This window comes from Apis mellifera, linkage group LG7 (genome assembly GCF_003254395.2).
Source record: "Apis mellifera strain DH4 linkage group LG7, Amel_HAv3.1, whole genome shotgun sequence".
Taxonomy (NCBI): domain Eukaryota; kingdom Metazoa; phylum Arthropoda; class Insecta; order Hymenoptera; family Apidae; genus Apis; species Apis mellifera.
Window position 1 is genome coordinate 3,014,152 of NC_037644.1, and position 17,856 is coordinate 3,032,007.

The 17,856-nt window shown below is 31.3% G+C and overlaps 4 protein-coding genes and 1 long non-coding RNA gene across 5 annotated transcripts; 3 read left to right on the forward strand and 2 right to left on the reverse strand.

The window, feature by feature from the left end:
- Nucleotides 1-1,004: 1,004 nt before the first annotated feature.
- Nucleotides 1,005-2,695, forward strand: LOC100577571. Its single transcript, XR_003305068.1, has 4 exons — nt 1,005-1,246; nt 1,864-2,048; nt 2,142-2,266; nt 2,352-2,695. It is a non-coding gene; the product is annotated as an uncharacterized LOC100577571 (long non-coding RNA).
- Nucleotides 2,696-3,589: 894 nt separating this feature from the next.
- On the forward strand, nt 3,590-8,980 carry LOC409801 (esterase E4). The gene is made up of 8 exons (XM_393293.7): nt 3,590-3,989; nt 4,388-4,513; nt 4,614-4,773; nt 6,393-6,781; nt 7,282-7,453; nt 7,525-7,718; nt 8,377-8,521; nt 8,588-8,980. The coding sequence occupies exons 1-8, from the start codon at nt 3,786-3,788 to the stop codon at nt 8,914-8,916; spliced, it is 1,719 nt and encodes a 572-aa protein (XP_393293.2). The 5' UTR covers nt 3,590-3,785; the 3' UTR covers nt 8,917-8,980.
- LOC413168 (retinol dehydrogenase 14) lies at nt 8,976-13,830 on the reverse strand. The gene is made up of 5 exons (XM_006560150.3): nt 13,675-13,830; nt 10,920-11,190; nt 9,730-9,969; nt 9,267-9,649; nt 8,976-9,186 (listed from the first exon to the last, which is right to left on the reverse strand). The coding sequence occupies exons 2-5, from the start codon at nt 11,185-11,187 to the stop codon at nt 9,082-9,084; spliced, it is 996 nt and encodes a 331-aa protein (XP_006560213.1). The 5' UTR covers nt 11,188-11,190; nt 13,675-13,830; the 3' UTR covers nt 8,976-9,081.
- A 684-nt stretch (nt 13,831-14,514) lies between these two features.
- LOC726532 lies at nt 14,515-15,872 on the reverse strand. Its single transcript, XM_026441694.1, has 4 exons — nt 15,752-15,872; nt 15,359-15,634; nt 15,008-15,223; nt 14,515-14,831 (listed from the first exon to the last, which is right to left on the reverse strand). The coding sequence occupies exons 1-4, from the start codon at nt 15,870-15,872 to the stop codon at nt 14,515-14,517; spliced, it is 930 nt and encodes a 309-aa protein (XP_026297479.1).
- A 573-nt stretch (nt 15,873-16,445) lies between these two features.
- Nucleotides 16,446-17,746, forward strand: LOC409802 (proteasome subunit alpha type-2). The gene is made up of 3 exons (XM_393294.7): nt 16,446-16,548; nt 16,903-17,235; nt 17,323-17,746. Exons 1-3 carry the CDS (start codon nt 16,508-16,510, stop codon nt 17,651-17,653), a joined length of 705 nt encoding a protein of 234 aa, XP_393294.2. The 5' UTR covers nt 16,446-16,507; the 3' UTR covers nt 17,654-17,746.
- Nucleotides 17,747-17,856: the final 110 nt, after the last annotated feature.

Sequence of the window (17,856 nt, forward strand, 5' to 3'; positions counted from 1 at the left end):
AATTTTTCTCATTTTTTTCCTCCCTCGATTATAATTCTATTAATTCTGGAAAGATACCAGGCGCATGGACATTCGTCAAACTTATCGTCAACCTTCAACTATGTGGAAACAAAGGGAACTTGCCGTGTTTCCTTTTTACATACGAATATTTATCGGGTGGAACGTTCATTCGGGTGGGAATAATTCTAGCAATTTTCCCACAGATTGCAATACCAGCGGCAAATTGGAACGATGTTTTCGACGTTTCGAACGAGGGTCCAGGATGTCTAAATTTGGATCAAATGGGTCTCAAATCCAAGGATTGTTTGCGTTTGAACGTGTATACTGGAAAAGTATTTTTTCTTTCTTATCTAAATCTAATTGCATACTGATCGAGCAACATATATTTACACACAATTATAAGCTTTTATTTTTCAGCATTATCGTCTTCACGATTGATATAATTCCGAATTATATAAATTTTTGTACACGTGTATTTGAAACACTAATTATAACGAGATATTCAAATCAATATAAGCACTAAATATCCTAAATAATTTTCCGTATGACACTATATTATATAGATTACATTTAACTTTTTTAGTTAGATAATTCCAAAGAAACTTTGTAGATGTCGCCATTTGTCACATATTTAAAAGTATATACTATACGTTACAGTTTCCATCGAGAGACGAGAACGTGACAAGACTAATATTGGTATTTTTCCATTCGGATTTTACATATTCTCCGACCAAAGTTATTTTTTCGGCCCACAATATTTGTTAGATCATGATATCGTTTTGGTAAATTTTCATCTCGACATATTAGGTATGATTAATTGATATATCTAAATAATATAAATCGGAAAATTAAACTCGTTTCGAATGTACGAAATTTCGTACTTAGGTTTCGTGAGCACGAGGGATTCTCATGCGTTGGGGAATCTAGGCTTGAAGTGTTGGTTTCGAAGAAACATCGAAAGGGATCCGAATTCCGTCACTATTAGCGGTTGCAGCTTTGTTTGAGCGTGTGATTGCACATAGTTCGCCTATGTCGATGAATCTGTTCCACAAAACATCGTGATGAACGGATCTTTTTTAAACGCGGAACCATACGACCCGGCAAATCGATCTCGCCAGGAGACAAGTGAAACTTTTATACTGTTCCGACAATTCTGAAGATATGCTGGCCTGTTTGAGATCAAGACTCGTTGCCAACTTTACCGACACGAGCGATTCTTTAATTCGACTAACCCTTTGCTCGAATGGTGACTGTCCAGTTGGATCGAATATTTACTTATGTTTGATTTTTTTAAAATATCGCTTCACGATTTCTAAATTTTTTTATATAATATATATTTTATATAATAATTTTATAAAGTGTAGAATAATATAGATTTTTTTATCTCAGATTATACCGTGATATTATGGATCGAATTACATTTTCGGCGTTTTTGGTCCGAAGTTTGATTATTATTTTCATATTTATTTTAGAAATATTATTAATACAAAGTTTTTGAGTTTTATAAGGATGGAACACGATGAATGGAAATTAGTTCGAACGAAGATGAGTTTGAATTTTTTTGTCAATTGAATTGAAACGAAATTATTTTTATTCATTAAGAGTTTGACGATAGAAAGAAGGAAAATAGAGATGTAGTACAAGAGGAATATAGAACGAATGAACGTTGGGATTATAAAGATCCCGTTAAAATATCGCAAAATAACAATTCCTTGTGCAAAGAAATACAAAGAAATACATACAAAATATGAGAATATAAAAGTTTCATATGTATTTGAAAAAAGGCGTGGTCAAAGTGATCAATGCAACCTAAATAAAGAAAATATTTGTTATACAATTTGTAATATTATTTGTTTGTTCCAGCGTTTGAGAATTGAGCACAAAGACGACATGTATCGTGATATGAGCGAGGATTGGTATCGAATTGCACCGATTAGTTTCACGTACGAGCGAAACACATCACGATCGCGACGCATCAGCGAGGAATTGCGAAATTTTTACTTCGAGGGGGGAGGGTCAATCGATCCCACTCGAAGAGTCTCGCGCGTGTAAATGGATGAATCAATTAATTAAAAATAATAACAATAATAATCTAATAATAATAATCTACGAATCGACGTCATCGTTTTTCCGATTTTCAGATCTACGAAAACAGTATAATTAAATATCAGGGAGGGAGCAAAATTGATACTGAACACTCTCGAGCCCCCGTGTATTTTTACCTATCAAGGACGTTTCTGCATGTGGAATTCTACGACTCTTTAAGGTAACGCCTCGCCTAGCTTATGTTGATCCTTTCAGATTTTTATCTCTAATCTTTCGATATTAAATTTCTTAATCTTGATCCTCAGGCGTGAAGCCATCAAGACAGATTTCCAATGGAGAAGATCTTTCCATATTTCGACAAATTCGGACGGTTGAATTGTACACGTGTGTGTGGGCGAGCTTCGTGAAAAATGGCGAACCTCTCTCTCTAAATGATAACGAAGGAGGCGTCACGTGGGACAGGTTTGCGCGAGACGATTATCTAGAGATCTGCTTGAACTCCGTTATGAGAACTGGTTTATACGACGATAGAATGAATGGGAATGAAAAAACTTCAGAAATAATTTAAATAAATTTTATTTAATATTATTCTCTATTCGAGAAGAATTAAAGTTTCGAGTTTGTTCTATTAGCAGGAAAAATTTTTATTTAAAAAATAAAAGTAAAATTGATTGAATTCTCGGGGAAGAAATGAAATTGAATATTAATTTTTAAATGAAAAGAAAATTTATTCTATTTTTTTCAAACTCGAATTTCTATTTCAAACTTAATTTTATTTGGAAATTTTGGAAGCTTTTTCTATAAATTTATGACTAAATAAAATCGATTTAAAAGATCAAAGTACTCATCGTTATTTAACTTGTAATTCACGTTTCATTTTTGTATGATATAAAGATATCCAAAGAATAAATTAAAGAATGAGAAATAGATGAAAGTGGATGATCGATCGTTTGAATACAAAAATTACGATAATCTATAATATTTTTATTTAATAAACATTGTTGAGAAACTTGGATCTTCTAATTTCCATCAAATTTTCCTCGATATATCCGATTTTTCATTATATTCGCATTAATTTGTATTCTAATTCTACATTCCGATACTATTAATCATATTTTAGAAGAGTTTACTATCGAATTAATATTTTCTTCTAAAATCTTAAAGATTACAAAAAAAAAAAAGAAGAAAAAAAAACGCGATAATTTCATATACATCATGCATCAACAATTTTCAATCGGAATATGTTTATTAGTATATTTATAGATTCGCATTTCGTTAACCTTTCCTTAATATTTTTTATGCCACTCTAAATTCGCAACGTCATACATATTATATCTATAATATTTCTAACACGCTGATAAAATATGGAATAACAAAACGGCATGTTTGTTATTGGCATTGATCGACTTATTTTTCCAACGAAAAAAAAAAAGAAATACGTAATCTTTATAATTTTGTACGTGATCTTATTCGAATAAAGACAAAATAGAAGAACGTTCTTGTGCAAGAATTTATAAGAGATAATATTCCTTCCTTAAAGGTAATTGGATTTCCCCACTCGATTTTCCTCGTAGCGGCGCTCTTATAAATTCCCCTGTTCCATCATTAATCGCCCACTGTTATTCGCGTGATATTACGCGGTTTATCCCCTAGATCGATCGATACAATTTTTATCAAATTCCCTATTCAAGAAAGGAGAGAACAATCTTAAGATCGAACTTTGTTGCTCTCCCTTCAAAATGAAGTATAACACTTTGATATCGATTCTTTGTATCGTTGGCGCTGTTGTCTGTGACTGTTCGACGAATATCGAGCAACCATTGGTCGAAGCCCCGATTGGGAAAATTCGCGGTTCAATTATCGTCTCGAGGCATGGGAGGAAGATTTATTCGTTCCGCGGAATAAGATATGGGGAGCCACCTGTCGGGAAGCAACGTTTTCAAGTAAGTAACATTGAATTCTACATTAACGTATTTACTTTAACGTGGCGTGATTTAATTTATGCGCGAAAAATTTGTATAATAAAAACGTGTAAACATGCTTAAGGTATTTGCAATATTTTATGACGAAAATAGGAATCGAGGAGTATTAAAAATAGAATAGAAAAATTAATTTTAAGCTTTTTAATATTTACAAAAAAAAATAATTATTCTTATCCAAATAATTATTATACGAGGAGCACGAGTTAATTATTAAAAAACGTGCGTATTTTTCAAAATTCCAAAAAAAGGAAAAGTTTGAGTAAAGATTAAAAAAAAGAAAATTTCGTTCGTTCGATCGATCGATAATCTTTATAAAAAATTATCTCTTCTTTCTTTTCATTTTTCGCGCTAAAATATAGCCACCAATCCCAGCGGCGGATTGGCGAAACGTGTTCGATGCCACCGAGGAAGGACCCAGTTGCCCTCATCCCGATGGCGTGTTTCAAGCGGAGGATTGTTTACGTTTGAACGTGTACACCACCAAAGTAAATAAACGCACTTCATACATCACCGTAACGATACTTAAACAAAATTTCAATGCACCAATCTTTCCTTAAGTTTCATTTATTTATTTATTTTTTCTAGCTACCGTGCGAGGAGCAAAATGTAAAGAGACCTGTTATGATATTCATACATCCCGGCGGTTTTACCAGTTTCTCGGGGCAAAGTTTAATTTTCGGCCCTCAATATCTACTCGACAAAGATATCGTGCTGGTCACGATTAATTATCGTCTCGGGACTCTAGGTAAGAAATATAATATAAAACATTAATATTATATAAGGTATCCAAAAAAAGTTTCATACGAAGTGAATACAATGATACTTTTTGTTTACTTCTTATCTCTCAGGAAGCTTTATTATTCTCTCTTTCCAAAATTTTCGAAGCTTATTTGATTAAAATAATTTCCTCGAGGTGAGTTTTTTTTTTCTTTCTTTGCTTATGGATTGGAACTGTATTTATCGTGGAGAGAATTTTTCAATGACAGAAACGAGTCTTTAACCCTTTCATTACCACCGACTAGTCACTTTCACGTAAAATGCCATGTATCATATGACAAGCGATTCGAGTTATTAATATACATAGAGTATCTCTGGAAATGTAATAATATTTGTTTCTTACATTGATTTCTCGATGATAAAAACCGCCAAAAATAAAAAAAATGCCGGCCACTGACAATCTTTCTCGAGCATTGTGCACATTTTTGACGCGAAGAAATCTATCAACAGTAATCTAAACTTCGCGTCGATCGATATATTCCATCCTGATTGTGTATCATTTCAGTCCATTTCAGTGGATTTTCAACGAGTCTTGATTTTTAAAATTGCCAGCTTTCTTAAATCAATTGCTTGATGGATAATAATCCACTCCTATAAAATCTTTTTTAAAGCAATGAAGCATAACACGTAGCTTCCTTGGCTATTTATATTGAACGGTGTAGGAAAAAATTTAACGCATCGACTATTCGTTTCTATACATTGCGTGTAGGCCAACCTCGCCACTCTATAGTTCGAACGAGTGGTATAACTGTTCTAATGTCGAAAAGAAAAGAATGGAAGAGTTATGTCTTAGCGACAACAACGTCCAAATTATTTCTCAATTTCATCTTTGTATATAGAATGCTTTAAAGTTTTACATTCTAAATAATTTTTTTAATAAACCATTTTTGTATTATTTTTATAATAATTCGATAGTTTTATGGTGAAATATCTTTCCAAATATTTCTTCGTGATAGATATATATTATTATAAAGCAAAATGAAACACCATTTATATGAATTAATTGAAATAATCAACCTGAATTTATATCTTTTATAATATTTATAATTGATCAAAATATCAACATTTGGACAATAATTGATAAAATAAATTCAGAGATAATTTGGATTATTAAAAAAATAATTGGATCAAAATTTCATACATAATTAATATTCATTGGAATAGGTAAATAAATTGTTGATATAATTACTTTTAAAAATTCATTAGGATTAAAGATATATGTATGCAATTTTCGTTATTAATAATAAAGTTAAAGAAAATTAATATAAAAATTATTATAACGAATAAAGGAATATTTATTTCTAAATATAAGTAAGTTAAATATTTTTGCTTTTGAACCAGAAAATATTTCACAGTCGAATAGCTCAATCAAGAACTTTTATTATCAACATGACAGTCAACATAAATAAAAATAAGAGGACCGCGTTAAAAATAAATCTATCAGTCATGAATAGTCTAATAAACAAGTCTACATATTCGTATAAAAATATCCAAATATCAAAGTCAATTAATTCCCAGCGCGAAAGAAACTTATTATTGGACACTTTGACACAAAAACATGAATTCACCGAGATTCGAAAATTTCAGGTTTCTTGAATACCGGCGACAGCGAGGCGCCCGGCAACATGGGCCTGAAGGATCAGGTAGAGGCGTTCAGATGGGTTCGAAGAAACATAGCCGCGTTCGGCGGCGACCCGAATTCCGTCACGTTGTGCGGCTACAGCGCGGGCAGTTTCAGCATAATGTTGCACATGGTCTCCCCGATGTCTAAAGATCTTTTCCACAGGGCTATATCGATGAGCTCCTCGGCCATCAAGCCAGAAGTCTACACGGGTATCGCGGAACACGGGCAGAAAGAACTGGTTCAAAAGCAAGCTCAGCTGTTGAATTGTCCCACCGATTCGACCGCTTCCATGTTGAACTGTTTGATCGAGAAACCCGTGGAAAACTTCACGAACACGTTGGCCAACTTGACGGTACTTGACTTTGGTAACTTTTTGCGCTCCACTATACGGACTCAGTCGATACATTCTCGTCTATGTTTTCTTGCAATTAAAATGATTTAACGAATAAAGCACAAATTAACGAATAAAAATTTTCTATTTTAATATTTATTATTTTTACGTATAAAGAAAATTTATCGAATATTAGAAAGTCTGTATTGTTGTTTAATATTTTATGAAGGAATTATATATATCAGCATGCATCTTCGGTTTGTTAGGGCAAGTTATCGTATAATTATTTGTTTCGGGTATTATTTCATTAACGAGTTCATCAATTAGAAATAGTTTAAAAAAATCTAATCCTACAAATTGTATCCTTACAAATTGTATCCTTCGCGATATATTTTTATGCGTGTTCTATCCATTTGGAATTTTTTGTGTCTTCCACGGTATCGTTTTTAAAAAACAAAAATTTTTTCGAGTGTTAATTTAATTGATTAATTTTTTTTTTCTGTTTCTCTTTCTCCATATAGGATTGGTACGGAAATCCCATTCTCCTCTGGACACCAGCCGTGGAGCCCCAAGTTCCTGGCGTCGAACGGTTCTTATCCGAGCAACCGTACGACTCGATCGCGCTAGGGAAATTCCACCAAGTTCCTTACATACTCGGGGTCACGGAACACGAGTTTGCCGGCGTTGCCGCGTGTAAATAATATCTTCAATATATTTTGATGCGCACCGAAATGCGCAGCATTGCACGTGGTTATTTTTTTCAGTGTACGAAAGAAATGACAAGGTGGACAACGGTAGTTTGTATCGAGAGGTGAACAACAATTGGAACAAGGTCGCCCCGATCTTTTGCATGTACGAACGCAATACTTCGCGATCGAATTACATAAGCAGGCAATTGAAACAGTTTTATTTCAAAGACGAGCCGATCAGCGAAAGGACTCTTCTCCAACTTGGCAAAGTTCGTATCCAATTCTTTTTCTTCTTCTTTAAAACATTATTTGAGATGAGATTATTTAACATATATATTATATATGAAACCGCATTATCAATCGAGAAGAAACTTCTCTGTCGATACAATTAATTCGTAATGAAACGAATCTCGTTTAATTTGGCAAAATTCGTATCCAATCCTTCCTCTTCTTCTCTGCATCATTATTTGAGATGAGATATATTCAACAAATATATATATAAAGTAAAATGACTATGAAACTGCATTATCGATCGGGAAGAATTTCTCTGTCGATACAATTAATTCGTAATGAAACAACTCTCTTCCAACTTGACAATCCTTCTCATTACATTTCATTATGAATTCTCTGCCGATACAATTAATTCCTAATGAAACGAATCTCCTCTAATTTGGCAAAATTCGTATCCAATCCTTCCTCTTCTTCTCTACATCATTATTTGAGATGAGATATATTCAACAAATATATATATAAAGTAAAATGACTATGAAACTGCATTATCGATCGAGAAGAATTTCTCTGTCGATACAATTAATTCGTAATGAAACGAATCTCTTCCAACTTGACAATCCTTCTCATTACATTTCATTATTTGAGATGAGATTATTTAAAAATATAAAATACAATAAAATATAAATTATTTCGCAGGTATACGGCGATTGCATAACCATATTCCCCGTGTATCGAGCGGTCAAATTGTTCGCTTCGAAGTCGAGAGAGCCGGTATACTTTTACAAATTTACGTACGAGGGACGATTCGGTTTCTACAGATGGAGCAACGATACGGCATACAGTAGGTTAAAAAAAACTACTTTTTCATATTACTGAAAACTGAGAGGATGATATAATTGTATTTCAGATCCGTCGCATCACGACGACTTGCAGTATCTGTTTCACGCGAAGCAATTCCCGTTTCTCCCCTATTTGGAGGATGACGCACCGGAAGCACCGATGGTCGAGCTTTACACTAGCATGTGGTCCAATTTCGTGATAAACGGGGAACCGATCCCGAGGAACGATGACAGATTCGAAAACGTTTCGTGGGAGACGTTCGACCCGTCGAGAACGAATTATCTGGAGATCAATCTTCGTTTAGGAATGAAAACCGAATTCTTCCCCGAAAGGATGCGCTTATGGGAAACATTATTCCCGCTACCCTCCCAACCTTCGAGAGGAGTGAAACATTGAACGTGTACTCCCGATTAAAATGATATTCGATTGGAGGAGGAATAAAATTCTTCTTCGAATGAAATGAAACATTTTTATTCGAACCAATTAATTCTTTTATACGAAAATAATATTATCATTAAATAATTGCGAGTATATCCTCCTCGCTTATTCTTAAGTATCTTTTTAAATTTTTGGATCCGACGGTTCAAGTTTCACCATTGTCTCGTTCAGCTCCCAAAATTTCTTAGCCTGTGCCTCATCCTTGACACCGCAAAATAATTCCCGTTCCTGAACAATCATCATTTGAATCCATCATCCAAAATAAAATTAAGATTAAGAAGAATCCTTTTTTATTTTTCTTTGCTTACTTTGCAATCCACGAAGTATTTGCCGGAGATGTCGCTCACCTCGTCCGAGACGGCAAGGTGTATGGTCGTTTGCGCCCCTTGCTCCACCGTTTTCGAGAGGAGGTTGAGCAGAAAACTGAGCATCCACGAGAAAGGGGGCGGGAGAGCTTTCCATATACCTGTGCTTATCAATCCTGGATGGAGGCAATTGACGGTGACCCCGGAACCCTCGAGACGTCGCGCCAACTCTAAACTGAACACGATATTCGCGTATTTCGAGACGTAGTAGAGATAGCCGGGCAAGCTGGTAGTTGGATTCACGTTGTCCAAATTTAATCTCGCCAAGACGTACAACTGGGACGCGACGATGATTATTCGACTCGGCTTCGATCGTTTCAACAAGTCTGCAACCATTTGTCAATCGTTTTATTAAATTAAGAGAGAGGAAGGAAGGAAGGAAGCAAGTTATTTCTAATACTTCCACCGATCAAAAGATGCGTGAGCAAAAATGGACCGTATTGATTAGTGGCCATCGTCATCTCAACTCCGTCCTCGGTCACCATCTTCTTGAACAATTGAGCCGTTCCAGCGTTGTGGATCAACACGTCCAGTCTCTCCTCCTCGCTGTTTACTTGCCGGGCGAACTCCCTCACCGAGGCGAACGAGGAGAGGTCAAGTTTTCGCGTGACGATGCCCTCGTTCCCAGACTCTTTTATCAATTCCTCTGTGAAAATGAAAAATTCTTTTCTTCCAATGACAGTCGACGAGAAAATTCAAATTATCTTGCCCAATTTCCTTTCCCCAATTCAATTTCATGTATGCAAATTTTAATAAAATTGAAAATAAACGCGATCGAGGGTAATCTCGCAATCTTGCCTGCTTCTCTTCTTGTGTTGCAATTACATCGATTTGATTTTATAAATAAAAATGCGTGAGCGTATCATCACCGTTGATTCGAAATGGATAAATTAATTTATATGTTAATTCAAAAAATCGTCGTACTTTTAATTCCAATTAATTTTATTGGGAAATCTCTCCTTTGTGCGGGGAGGGAAAAAAAAAAAAAAAAAAAAGGAGAAAAGAACAAAGCTGAGAAAACGAGAATAATTTTTTCTCCCTCTAAAAGAGAATCGTTTGAGAACTGACGAGAAGAAAAAAAAAAATAAAATTTTCCAAAGAATCGCAAAGGTAGGGATAGATGCGAAATCGTGTTCGTGTTGAAACTTGAAGCCGCGTGTTAAAACTTAATTGCATTACAATAAAAATTCTTATTTTCCGTTAAGTCAATAATGAATTGAATGAAACAAGTTATGGATCCTTTATTACGTAGAATGGAATTCTTGTTAACATTGCACAATTACTTTTGCATTTTAACTTGTGTATCACTTGTGTGACACGAACCGACGATTTCTGATCTGACGTATGTGTGTATATCTTTTTTTCTCAAGAGCCATTTCAAAATTGATATCACGTGCCAAGCACAAAGCGTATGCGCAATTCTTGCTTAGGAAAACAAATGATATATATTCATACAGTTTTACCCTACTTTCTCCGCTTATTAATGAATTAATGAATCGTAATAATCGGTTTCTCTCTTTTTTTTTTTCTTTGCACGAACGATTCAATTTATTCGATTATCATCAGAGTGAAATTTTTCTCTCTAAAGGAAGGAACCTTTCAATCTGTCCGCCGCTTCCAAATTCCGGCACGCCATGATCAATCTCGCGCCTCTTTTCGCCAGGTCTCTCGCTGTCTCCCTTCCGATACCAGACGTGCATCCGGTAATTATTACAGTCTTCCCGTCCATTCTTTTCTTGCTTTCGCAGATTCCCATCCCGTTGTGGACGTAAAAGTACACCGCCAGTAAAACCAGAAGCACGACGAGCGATCCAGCTGCGGCCAGGTAGCACAACGTTGTGCAGGACACGATCTTGAGTAACATGATCTAAACGAAACGTGTATACATATATATACATAACAGGTAAATTACAATAGAGATTTCTTAAAAAATTTCTTCTCTTTTTTTTCTTTAATTAACAGAAAAGGGGATTAAATAAGAATAGAAGAAACAATTTATTTGGAGATATTAAAAGAGTAATTAGTTTTATAATATTTTTATATATTCTTTATATAAAATTAATATATTCTAGTTTTATAAAATTTTATATATTCTAGTTTTATAATATTCTTCATATATATGATAAATATGAATGATATTATCTTGTGTAGGTAAAGTTTTTCTTTTTTGCAGATTTTTATATGAATCTATTTTATTATTGAAAAATAATCAAGATATAAAAAGAATATATAAGAGGAAAAAATTGTTATGAATGAATCATTTGAATCAATTAACAATATAAAAGAAATGTCTTAATGTTTAACGCGTTTAAAGTATAGAAAAAAAATTTTGAATTTTGAATTTGAGGAAACTTTTACATTTTATTTTTTTTTAAGTAAGAAAAATTTGTAAAATTCACTTTTTCTGAAATGAATACAAGTCGAGAGCGAGTTTCGTCTTTTTGAAACAATTTATTTGGAGATATTAAAAGAGTAATTAGTTTTATAATATTCATATATATAAATGTGAATGATATTATCTTGTGTAGGTAAAGTTTTTCTTTTTTGCAGATTTTTATATGAATCTACTTTATTATTGAAAAATAATCAAGATATAAAAAGAATATATAAGAGGAAAAAATTGTTATGAATGAATCATTTGAATCAATTAACAATATAAAAGAAATGTCTTAATATTTGAATTTTGAATTTAAGGAAACTTTTACATTTTATTTTTTTTAAATAAGAAATTAAGTAAAATTTGTAAAGTTCACTTTTTCTGAAATGAATACAAGTCGAGAGCGAGTTTCGTCTTTTTGAAACAATTTATTTGGAGATATTAAAAGAGTAATTAGTTTTATAATATTCGTATATATAAATGTGAATGATATTATCTTGTGTAGGTAAAGTTTTTCTTTTTTGTAGATTTTCATATGAATCTATTATTGAAAAATAATCAAGATATAAAAAGAATATATAAGAGGAAAAAATTGTTATGAATGAATCATTTGAATCAATTAACAATATAAAAGAAATGTCTTAATGTTTAACGCGTTTAAAGTATAGAAAAAAAATTTTGAATTTTGAATTTGAGAAAACTTTTACATTTTATTTTTTTTAAATAAGAAATTAAGTAAAATTTGTAAAGTTCACTTTTTCTGAAATGAATACAAGTCGAGAGCGAGTTTCGTCTTTTTGAAACAATTTATTTGGAGATATTAAAAGAGTAATTAGTTTTATAATATTCATATATGATAAATATGAATGATATTATCTTGTGTAGGTAAAGTTTTTCTTTTTTGCAAATTTTTATATGAATCTATTTTATTATTGAAAAATGTCAAGATATAAAAAGAATATATAAGAGGAAAAAATTGTTATGAATGAATCATTTGAATCAATTAACAATATAAAAGAAATGTCTTAATGTTTAAAGTATAGAAAAAAAATTTTGAATTTTGAATTTGAGGAAACTTTTACATTTTATTTTTTTTTAAGTAAGAAAAAATTCACTTTTTCTGAAATGAATACAAGTCGAGAGCGAGTTTCGTCTTTTTCGATGGAAATTCAAAATTCCTATTCGAGCGCGGGCATTGAAATCTCTGGTTCGAAGAAATGCTATGCAGTAAAGGTCGATGACCGAGAACATGGATCGTTTGAGATATCGGACACTAACGTCCTACCTAACTCGTCGTACAAATGACATATGGACACGAAATGGAAAATAGCTTTGAATTAACGTTACTTTAACATTTTCTTCAACAAAAATCAAAATATTATAATCCTCGTATAAACGTAAACATAATACGTATATAAATTTTCTATGAAATTAATTTTGTTATTTCATATATATATATATGTGAACTTTTGTCGTTTTTGTATAATAAATGTACGTATAATGATAAAAAGATCTAACCTATATTTTATGCAATGATCACCAATAAAAAGTGAATAAATTATGCTAAAATAATTTGTCACACTATATTCCAATTACTTATTATAATTAATTATATTCTCGAAGATTCTGTGAAATCTATTATTTTCAAGCGAAGAAATTCAACGACATTTAATTAATATTGAAAATGGAAAATTTTCCATTGATCCAACTATTTATTACAATTAATAATTTCTCGAACGTTCTACGAATCTCTTATGATTTATTATCAAAACGAAGGAATAAATTTCAACTACGTTTAATTTATAGTTGTAAGGAATATTTGGAAAATTTTCCACTGTTTTATTTATATATAATAAATTCATAGAATGTATCCATAATAAAGGATCTGGTCAAATTTGAAAGGGAAGAAGCGACGAGAAACAAGTGAAAGAAAAAAAGAAAGAAAATATTAATTCAACGTTGAATCATACTCACATCGGTTAAATTCTCATTCAAACCGGCTCAAGAGTCTGGCCACTAACGTGCTTTCCGTTTGAGCGTTGCCTCTGTACTAACATTGCAATGCGTGACGCGTGACCCTGCAGTAAGCACAGAGTCCCACTCTCCTCCGCCGAGAGAACAGTGATGAGAGAGTGGTTTTTATAAACCTTAATGTCAAGTTCCCTGTAGCCTCATCCTGAAAAAGAACTCGTTATATTTTTCAATCTCTCCGATATACGCATCGACACAGTGTGCATCAAGCGTGTGCTCCTTCCTTTTCTCTTCTTTTTTTCTTTTTTTTTTCCTGTTTACAATGTTGAGTGTAGTCGTAATACTTTTATTATCCTTTTTTTTTTTTTTTTTTTTAATCATTATGCTAATAATCTGAAAAATAAAAAATTTTTAATGCGAATGTTGTAGTCGAGCGGAGGATTAGCATAAATCGTTTTTTTTAATCTTTATTTTAATATCACTGTGTGCGAGCAGTTGTTGTATATACGACACACAACACTTTCCTTGCTTATTAATTTTTCCACTCTGATGAACGCGTTTTAGAAAAAGCGTTAGTTTTTCTAAAAGTCCGTTTCAATTTGAAAAAGAATACAATCTTGAATACAAATACATGAATTTCATATAATTGATTAGAGTCGAGTCGTTGAAAGTTGATATATAAATTTTTTTCGTTTATATTGTATTTTCTCGGAAAAAAAAAAAACTCTATATCTCAAACGTAAAGGATTTATTATAAAAATTCGAATAAGTATAATTAAAACGAGATAAATATTCTGTTTTACTCTCTATACGATATTATATTTATTTACTATCCTGATTTCATTATTTTTCTATTTTTACTCCTCTTTCCTCGATATTTTGCACTCGAATTTTAGACGATGTGTCATGATTCATCTCAACTTTTGTAAATTGCGATTTGGATTCTTCATTGTGAAGCAATATCTGCGACGTTAGATTCGATATTCTCATGTCTTTCAGCTTCATCGTACTCTCTAGATACGCAACCTTGTGATTTAACGTGTAGATAATATCATCGATCTCTTGAAGTTTTTGTCTTAATTGCACGCAGACGTGACGGGGAACACCATCTTCCCCGTTGATGTCCTCCGATGTTCTCTGCGTCTCGGCATCTTCTTTCACTTCAACAGACACGAGGAAGAACATATATATATATATATATGTGTATATGTATATATTGAAATTTGTTAAAAGAATTTAAAAATCAATTTTAATTTTATTTTACGCATCTATTTATTTTATACGTACATATTTTCTTTTTTTAAAATATATATATGTATATGTATGTTTAACTTACACGAACTTTGAAAAGGATTCTTTAATCGAAACATAATATTTTGAAAATAATTCCAAAAGCATAACCAATTTATAAACCATTTCAAGATAAAATAGGATTTTTCCTTTATTTGATAAAATATTGACGTTTTACGATCGATACATTCCAAAGTTAATTGATCGACAACATTTGGCAATGATTTGCTCGATATCGTTGCTTTCGTTTCATCCGTGTCCACTTTTTCTAATACAATAAATTATCACGCTTTAAAAAATATTTGTACGATATCGAATTTTTATCGATGCCTTGTTTTCTTTTTTTATTATTATTATTATTATTATTATTATTATTATTATTTCATTCAATGTTTACCTTCTTCGATAAAATCATTCTCTTTAAACGACAGATTCTCAAAATCTTTTAGAACTTTCTTTTTCAGTTCCAATAAGACGTACTCGGCGGTTCCAGGATGACAATTTGCTAACTGATTGATAATATTTTTATTCAGTTTCATATGAATTTTACTCAATACTTTCCGATTTAATATTTTCCAATTTTCTTTCTTCATTGTTATACTATTGGCAGGCACATAATTATGAAGATCAACATAACGGGGATAATATATTTTAAGGATTTCCGCTATTATTACTAGGGGATATTTTTGTTTGGTTATTTAAATTATAGGAAAATTGAAAAAAATATAATTTTTAGATAGAAAGAAAATATCAAGAATGTGAAAAACAATGTAAGTGTTTTTGTAAGTACCAGCATCGGAAAGATCTCTAGATAAATTCTTTGTTGGTTTTGAAAGTGGAATCGTAGAGATCCATGCATACAATTCTTCTATTTGATTTTTATCATTTTTCTTATCTTCCTCTGTAGCCATTTCTGTATATTTGTATATTAATTATATTGATTCTTCTGAAATTAATTTAATGGATACTACGAAAAAAGTGTGTGTTTGTATTGAACATATTTTTCTGTTATATCGTATAAAATTTTGCATCACACATTAATAAATTATAAAAAAAAATCTATTAAATAGATCGATTAACGATAGATCTTTTTTTGATGTTTGTTCGAAATAATTAGTTGCAAAAATAAAATTGACATCCTCCTTCCTTGAAGTTAGATCTTACATTTTTATAAGATATGGGATCAATTTTTAATTTTGTAATATCGTTTATTTAATGAAACGTACTTCGTATCAATGAAATAACGTATTATAATTCTTGATATAAATTCTTAATTTTATTTAATAGTATATAATAATAATAATAGTAATAATAATAATTTTATCTATAATTTGAATTTTTAAAAATATAAATGTAGATTTTTATAGATAAAAATATATAAAAACCATAATTTAATAATTTAAAAATATAACCATATAATTTCATATAGTAACAGAAAATATCCCTAGTGTAGAAATCCTTAGTTTCTTTCAATCGTACACGTTGTCAAACTTTGTACCGAAAGTTCACTCTATTTAGTAACTGATATTATTGCAAAGTAATTGTCATGGCTTCGGAACGTTATAGTTTTTCATTAACAACTTTCAGGTAAATTTAATTATTTCTCGTAAAAATTTAAATTTTGACAAGTAATTTTAAACGTAATATTATTTTAACTAATTAATAAAAGTTTTCATGAACATAACCTGTAAGTAAATTACAGGTTACATCGGTTTATAAAATTACATCGGTTTATTAAATGTATTATTAATAGAAATGTGAAAATCATCTTCGAATAATCTCTTTTTTTATTATTTATAACAACCAGTTGAAAAAATTAATGTTATGAATTTTTCTTTTATCATAAATGAATTGATTTCAATTGAGTGTACAATGACTCGTCAAATACATTGTATGAATAAACGTTATAAAATATAAAAATTAATTTATTTTTTTACACAGCCCATCTGGAAAATTGGTTCAGATAGAATATGCTTTAGCTGCTGTCGCTGCTGGAGCAGCAAGTGTTGGCATTAAAGCATCAAATGGAGTTGTTCTTGCCACGGAAAATAAACACAAATCTATATTGTACGATGAACATAGTGTAAAGAAAGTAGAAATAATTACAAAACACATTGGTATGGTATATAGTGGTATGGGTCCAGATTATAGATTATTAGTGAAGCAAGCACGTAAAATTGCACAACAATATCAACTTATTTATCAAGAACCAATACCTACTGCACAATTGGTACAAAGAGTTGCAATGCTTATGCAAGAATATACACAATCTGGGTATTTATCTTTTGAATAATTTTTCAATTTATCAAAGATTTGATTAATATAATTAATACGATATATTTTGAAATTAAAATATTATAGAGGAGTCAGGCCTTTTGGAGTCTCTTTGTTAATTTGTGGCTGGGATAATGGAAAGCCATGTTTATATCAATGTGATCCTTCCGGTGCATATTTTGCATGGAAGGCTACAGCAATGGGTAAAAATTTTGTCAATGGAAAAGTATTTCTGGAGAAAAGATATAGTGAAGATTTGGAATTGGACGATGCTGTTCATACTGCCATTTTAACTTTAAAGGAAGGATTTGAAGGACAGATGACAGCTGATAATATAGAAATTGGTATTTGTGATGCAAACGGTTTTAGAAGATTGGAACCTTCCAATGTAAAAGATTATCTTGCTAATATTCCTTAAATTTTTATTATTTTTATATTACATTATTACAGTAATCTTTACACAATCAAGAATAAATTAGATTCTTATAATAAAATGTTTTGTTGAAAGTAACATTATTATTCCTTTACTTGTAACATATAATAAGAAAATTTATCTTTAAAATACGAATTTTATCTTTATTCAGATTTCGTTTATAAAAATTTATTCAGATTTTATTGAAA

What these genes read in the sequence shown, in the direction of transcription:
- LOC409801 (XM_393293.7), top strand. Translation starts at nt 3,786, where the DNA reads ATGAAGTATAACACTTTGATATCGATTCTTTGTATCGTTGGCGCTGTT. An exon ending in ACACGTTGGCCAACTTGACG is followed by an intron (nt 6,782 to 7,281) that starts GTACTTGACTTT and finishes TTCTCCATATAG; the next exon opens with GATTGGTACGGAAATCCCAT. An exon ending in GTTTGCCGGCGTTGCCGCGT is followed by an intron (nt 7,454 to 7,524) that starts GTAAATAATATC and finishes TATTTTTTTCAG; the next exon opens with TGTACGAAAGAAATGACAAG.
- LOC726532 (XM_026441694.1), bottom strand. Translation starts at nt 15,872, where the DNA reads ATGGCTACAGAGGAAGATAAGAAAAATGATAAAAATCAAATAGAAGAA. An exon ending in TAGAGATCTTTCCGATGCTG is followed by an intron (nt 15,635 to 15,751) that starts GTACTTACAAAA and finishes AATATCCCCTAG; the next exon opens with TAATAATAGCGGAAATCCTT. An exon ending in GAATCCTTTTCAAAGTTCGT is followed by an intron (nt 14,832 to 15,007) that starts GTAAGTTAAACA and finishes TGTCTGTTGAAG; the next exon opens with TGAAAGAAGATGCCGAGACG.
- LOC409802 (XM_393294.7), top strand. Translation starts at nt 16,508, where the DNA reads ATGGCTTCGGAACGTTATAGTTTTTCATTAACAACTTTCAG. An exon ending in TTTTCATTAACAACTTTCAG is followed by an intron (nt 16,549 to 16,902) that starts GTAAATTTAATT and finishes TTTTTTACACAG; the next exon opens with CCCATCTGGAAAATTGGTTC. An exon ending in CAAGAATATACACAATCTGG is followed by an intron (nt 17,236 to 17,322) that starts GTATTTATCTTT and finishes AAAATATTATAG; the next exon opens with AGGAGTCAGGCCTTTTGGAG.
- LOC413168 (XM_006560150.3), bottom strand. Translation starts at nt 11,187, where the DNA reads ATGTTACTCAAGATCGTGTCCTGCACAACGTTGTGCTACCTGGCCGCA. An exon ending in AGCGGCGGACAGATTGAAAG is followed by an intron (nt 9,970 to 10,919) that starts GTTCCTTCCTTT and finishes TCATTTTCACAG; the next exon opens with AGGAATTGATAAAAGAGTCT. An exon ending in AATACTTCGTGGATTGCAAA is followed by an intron (nt 9,187 to 9,266) that starts GTAAGCAAAGAA and finishes ATGATTGTTCAG; the next exon opens with GAACGGGAATTATTTTGCGG.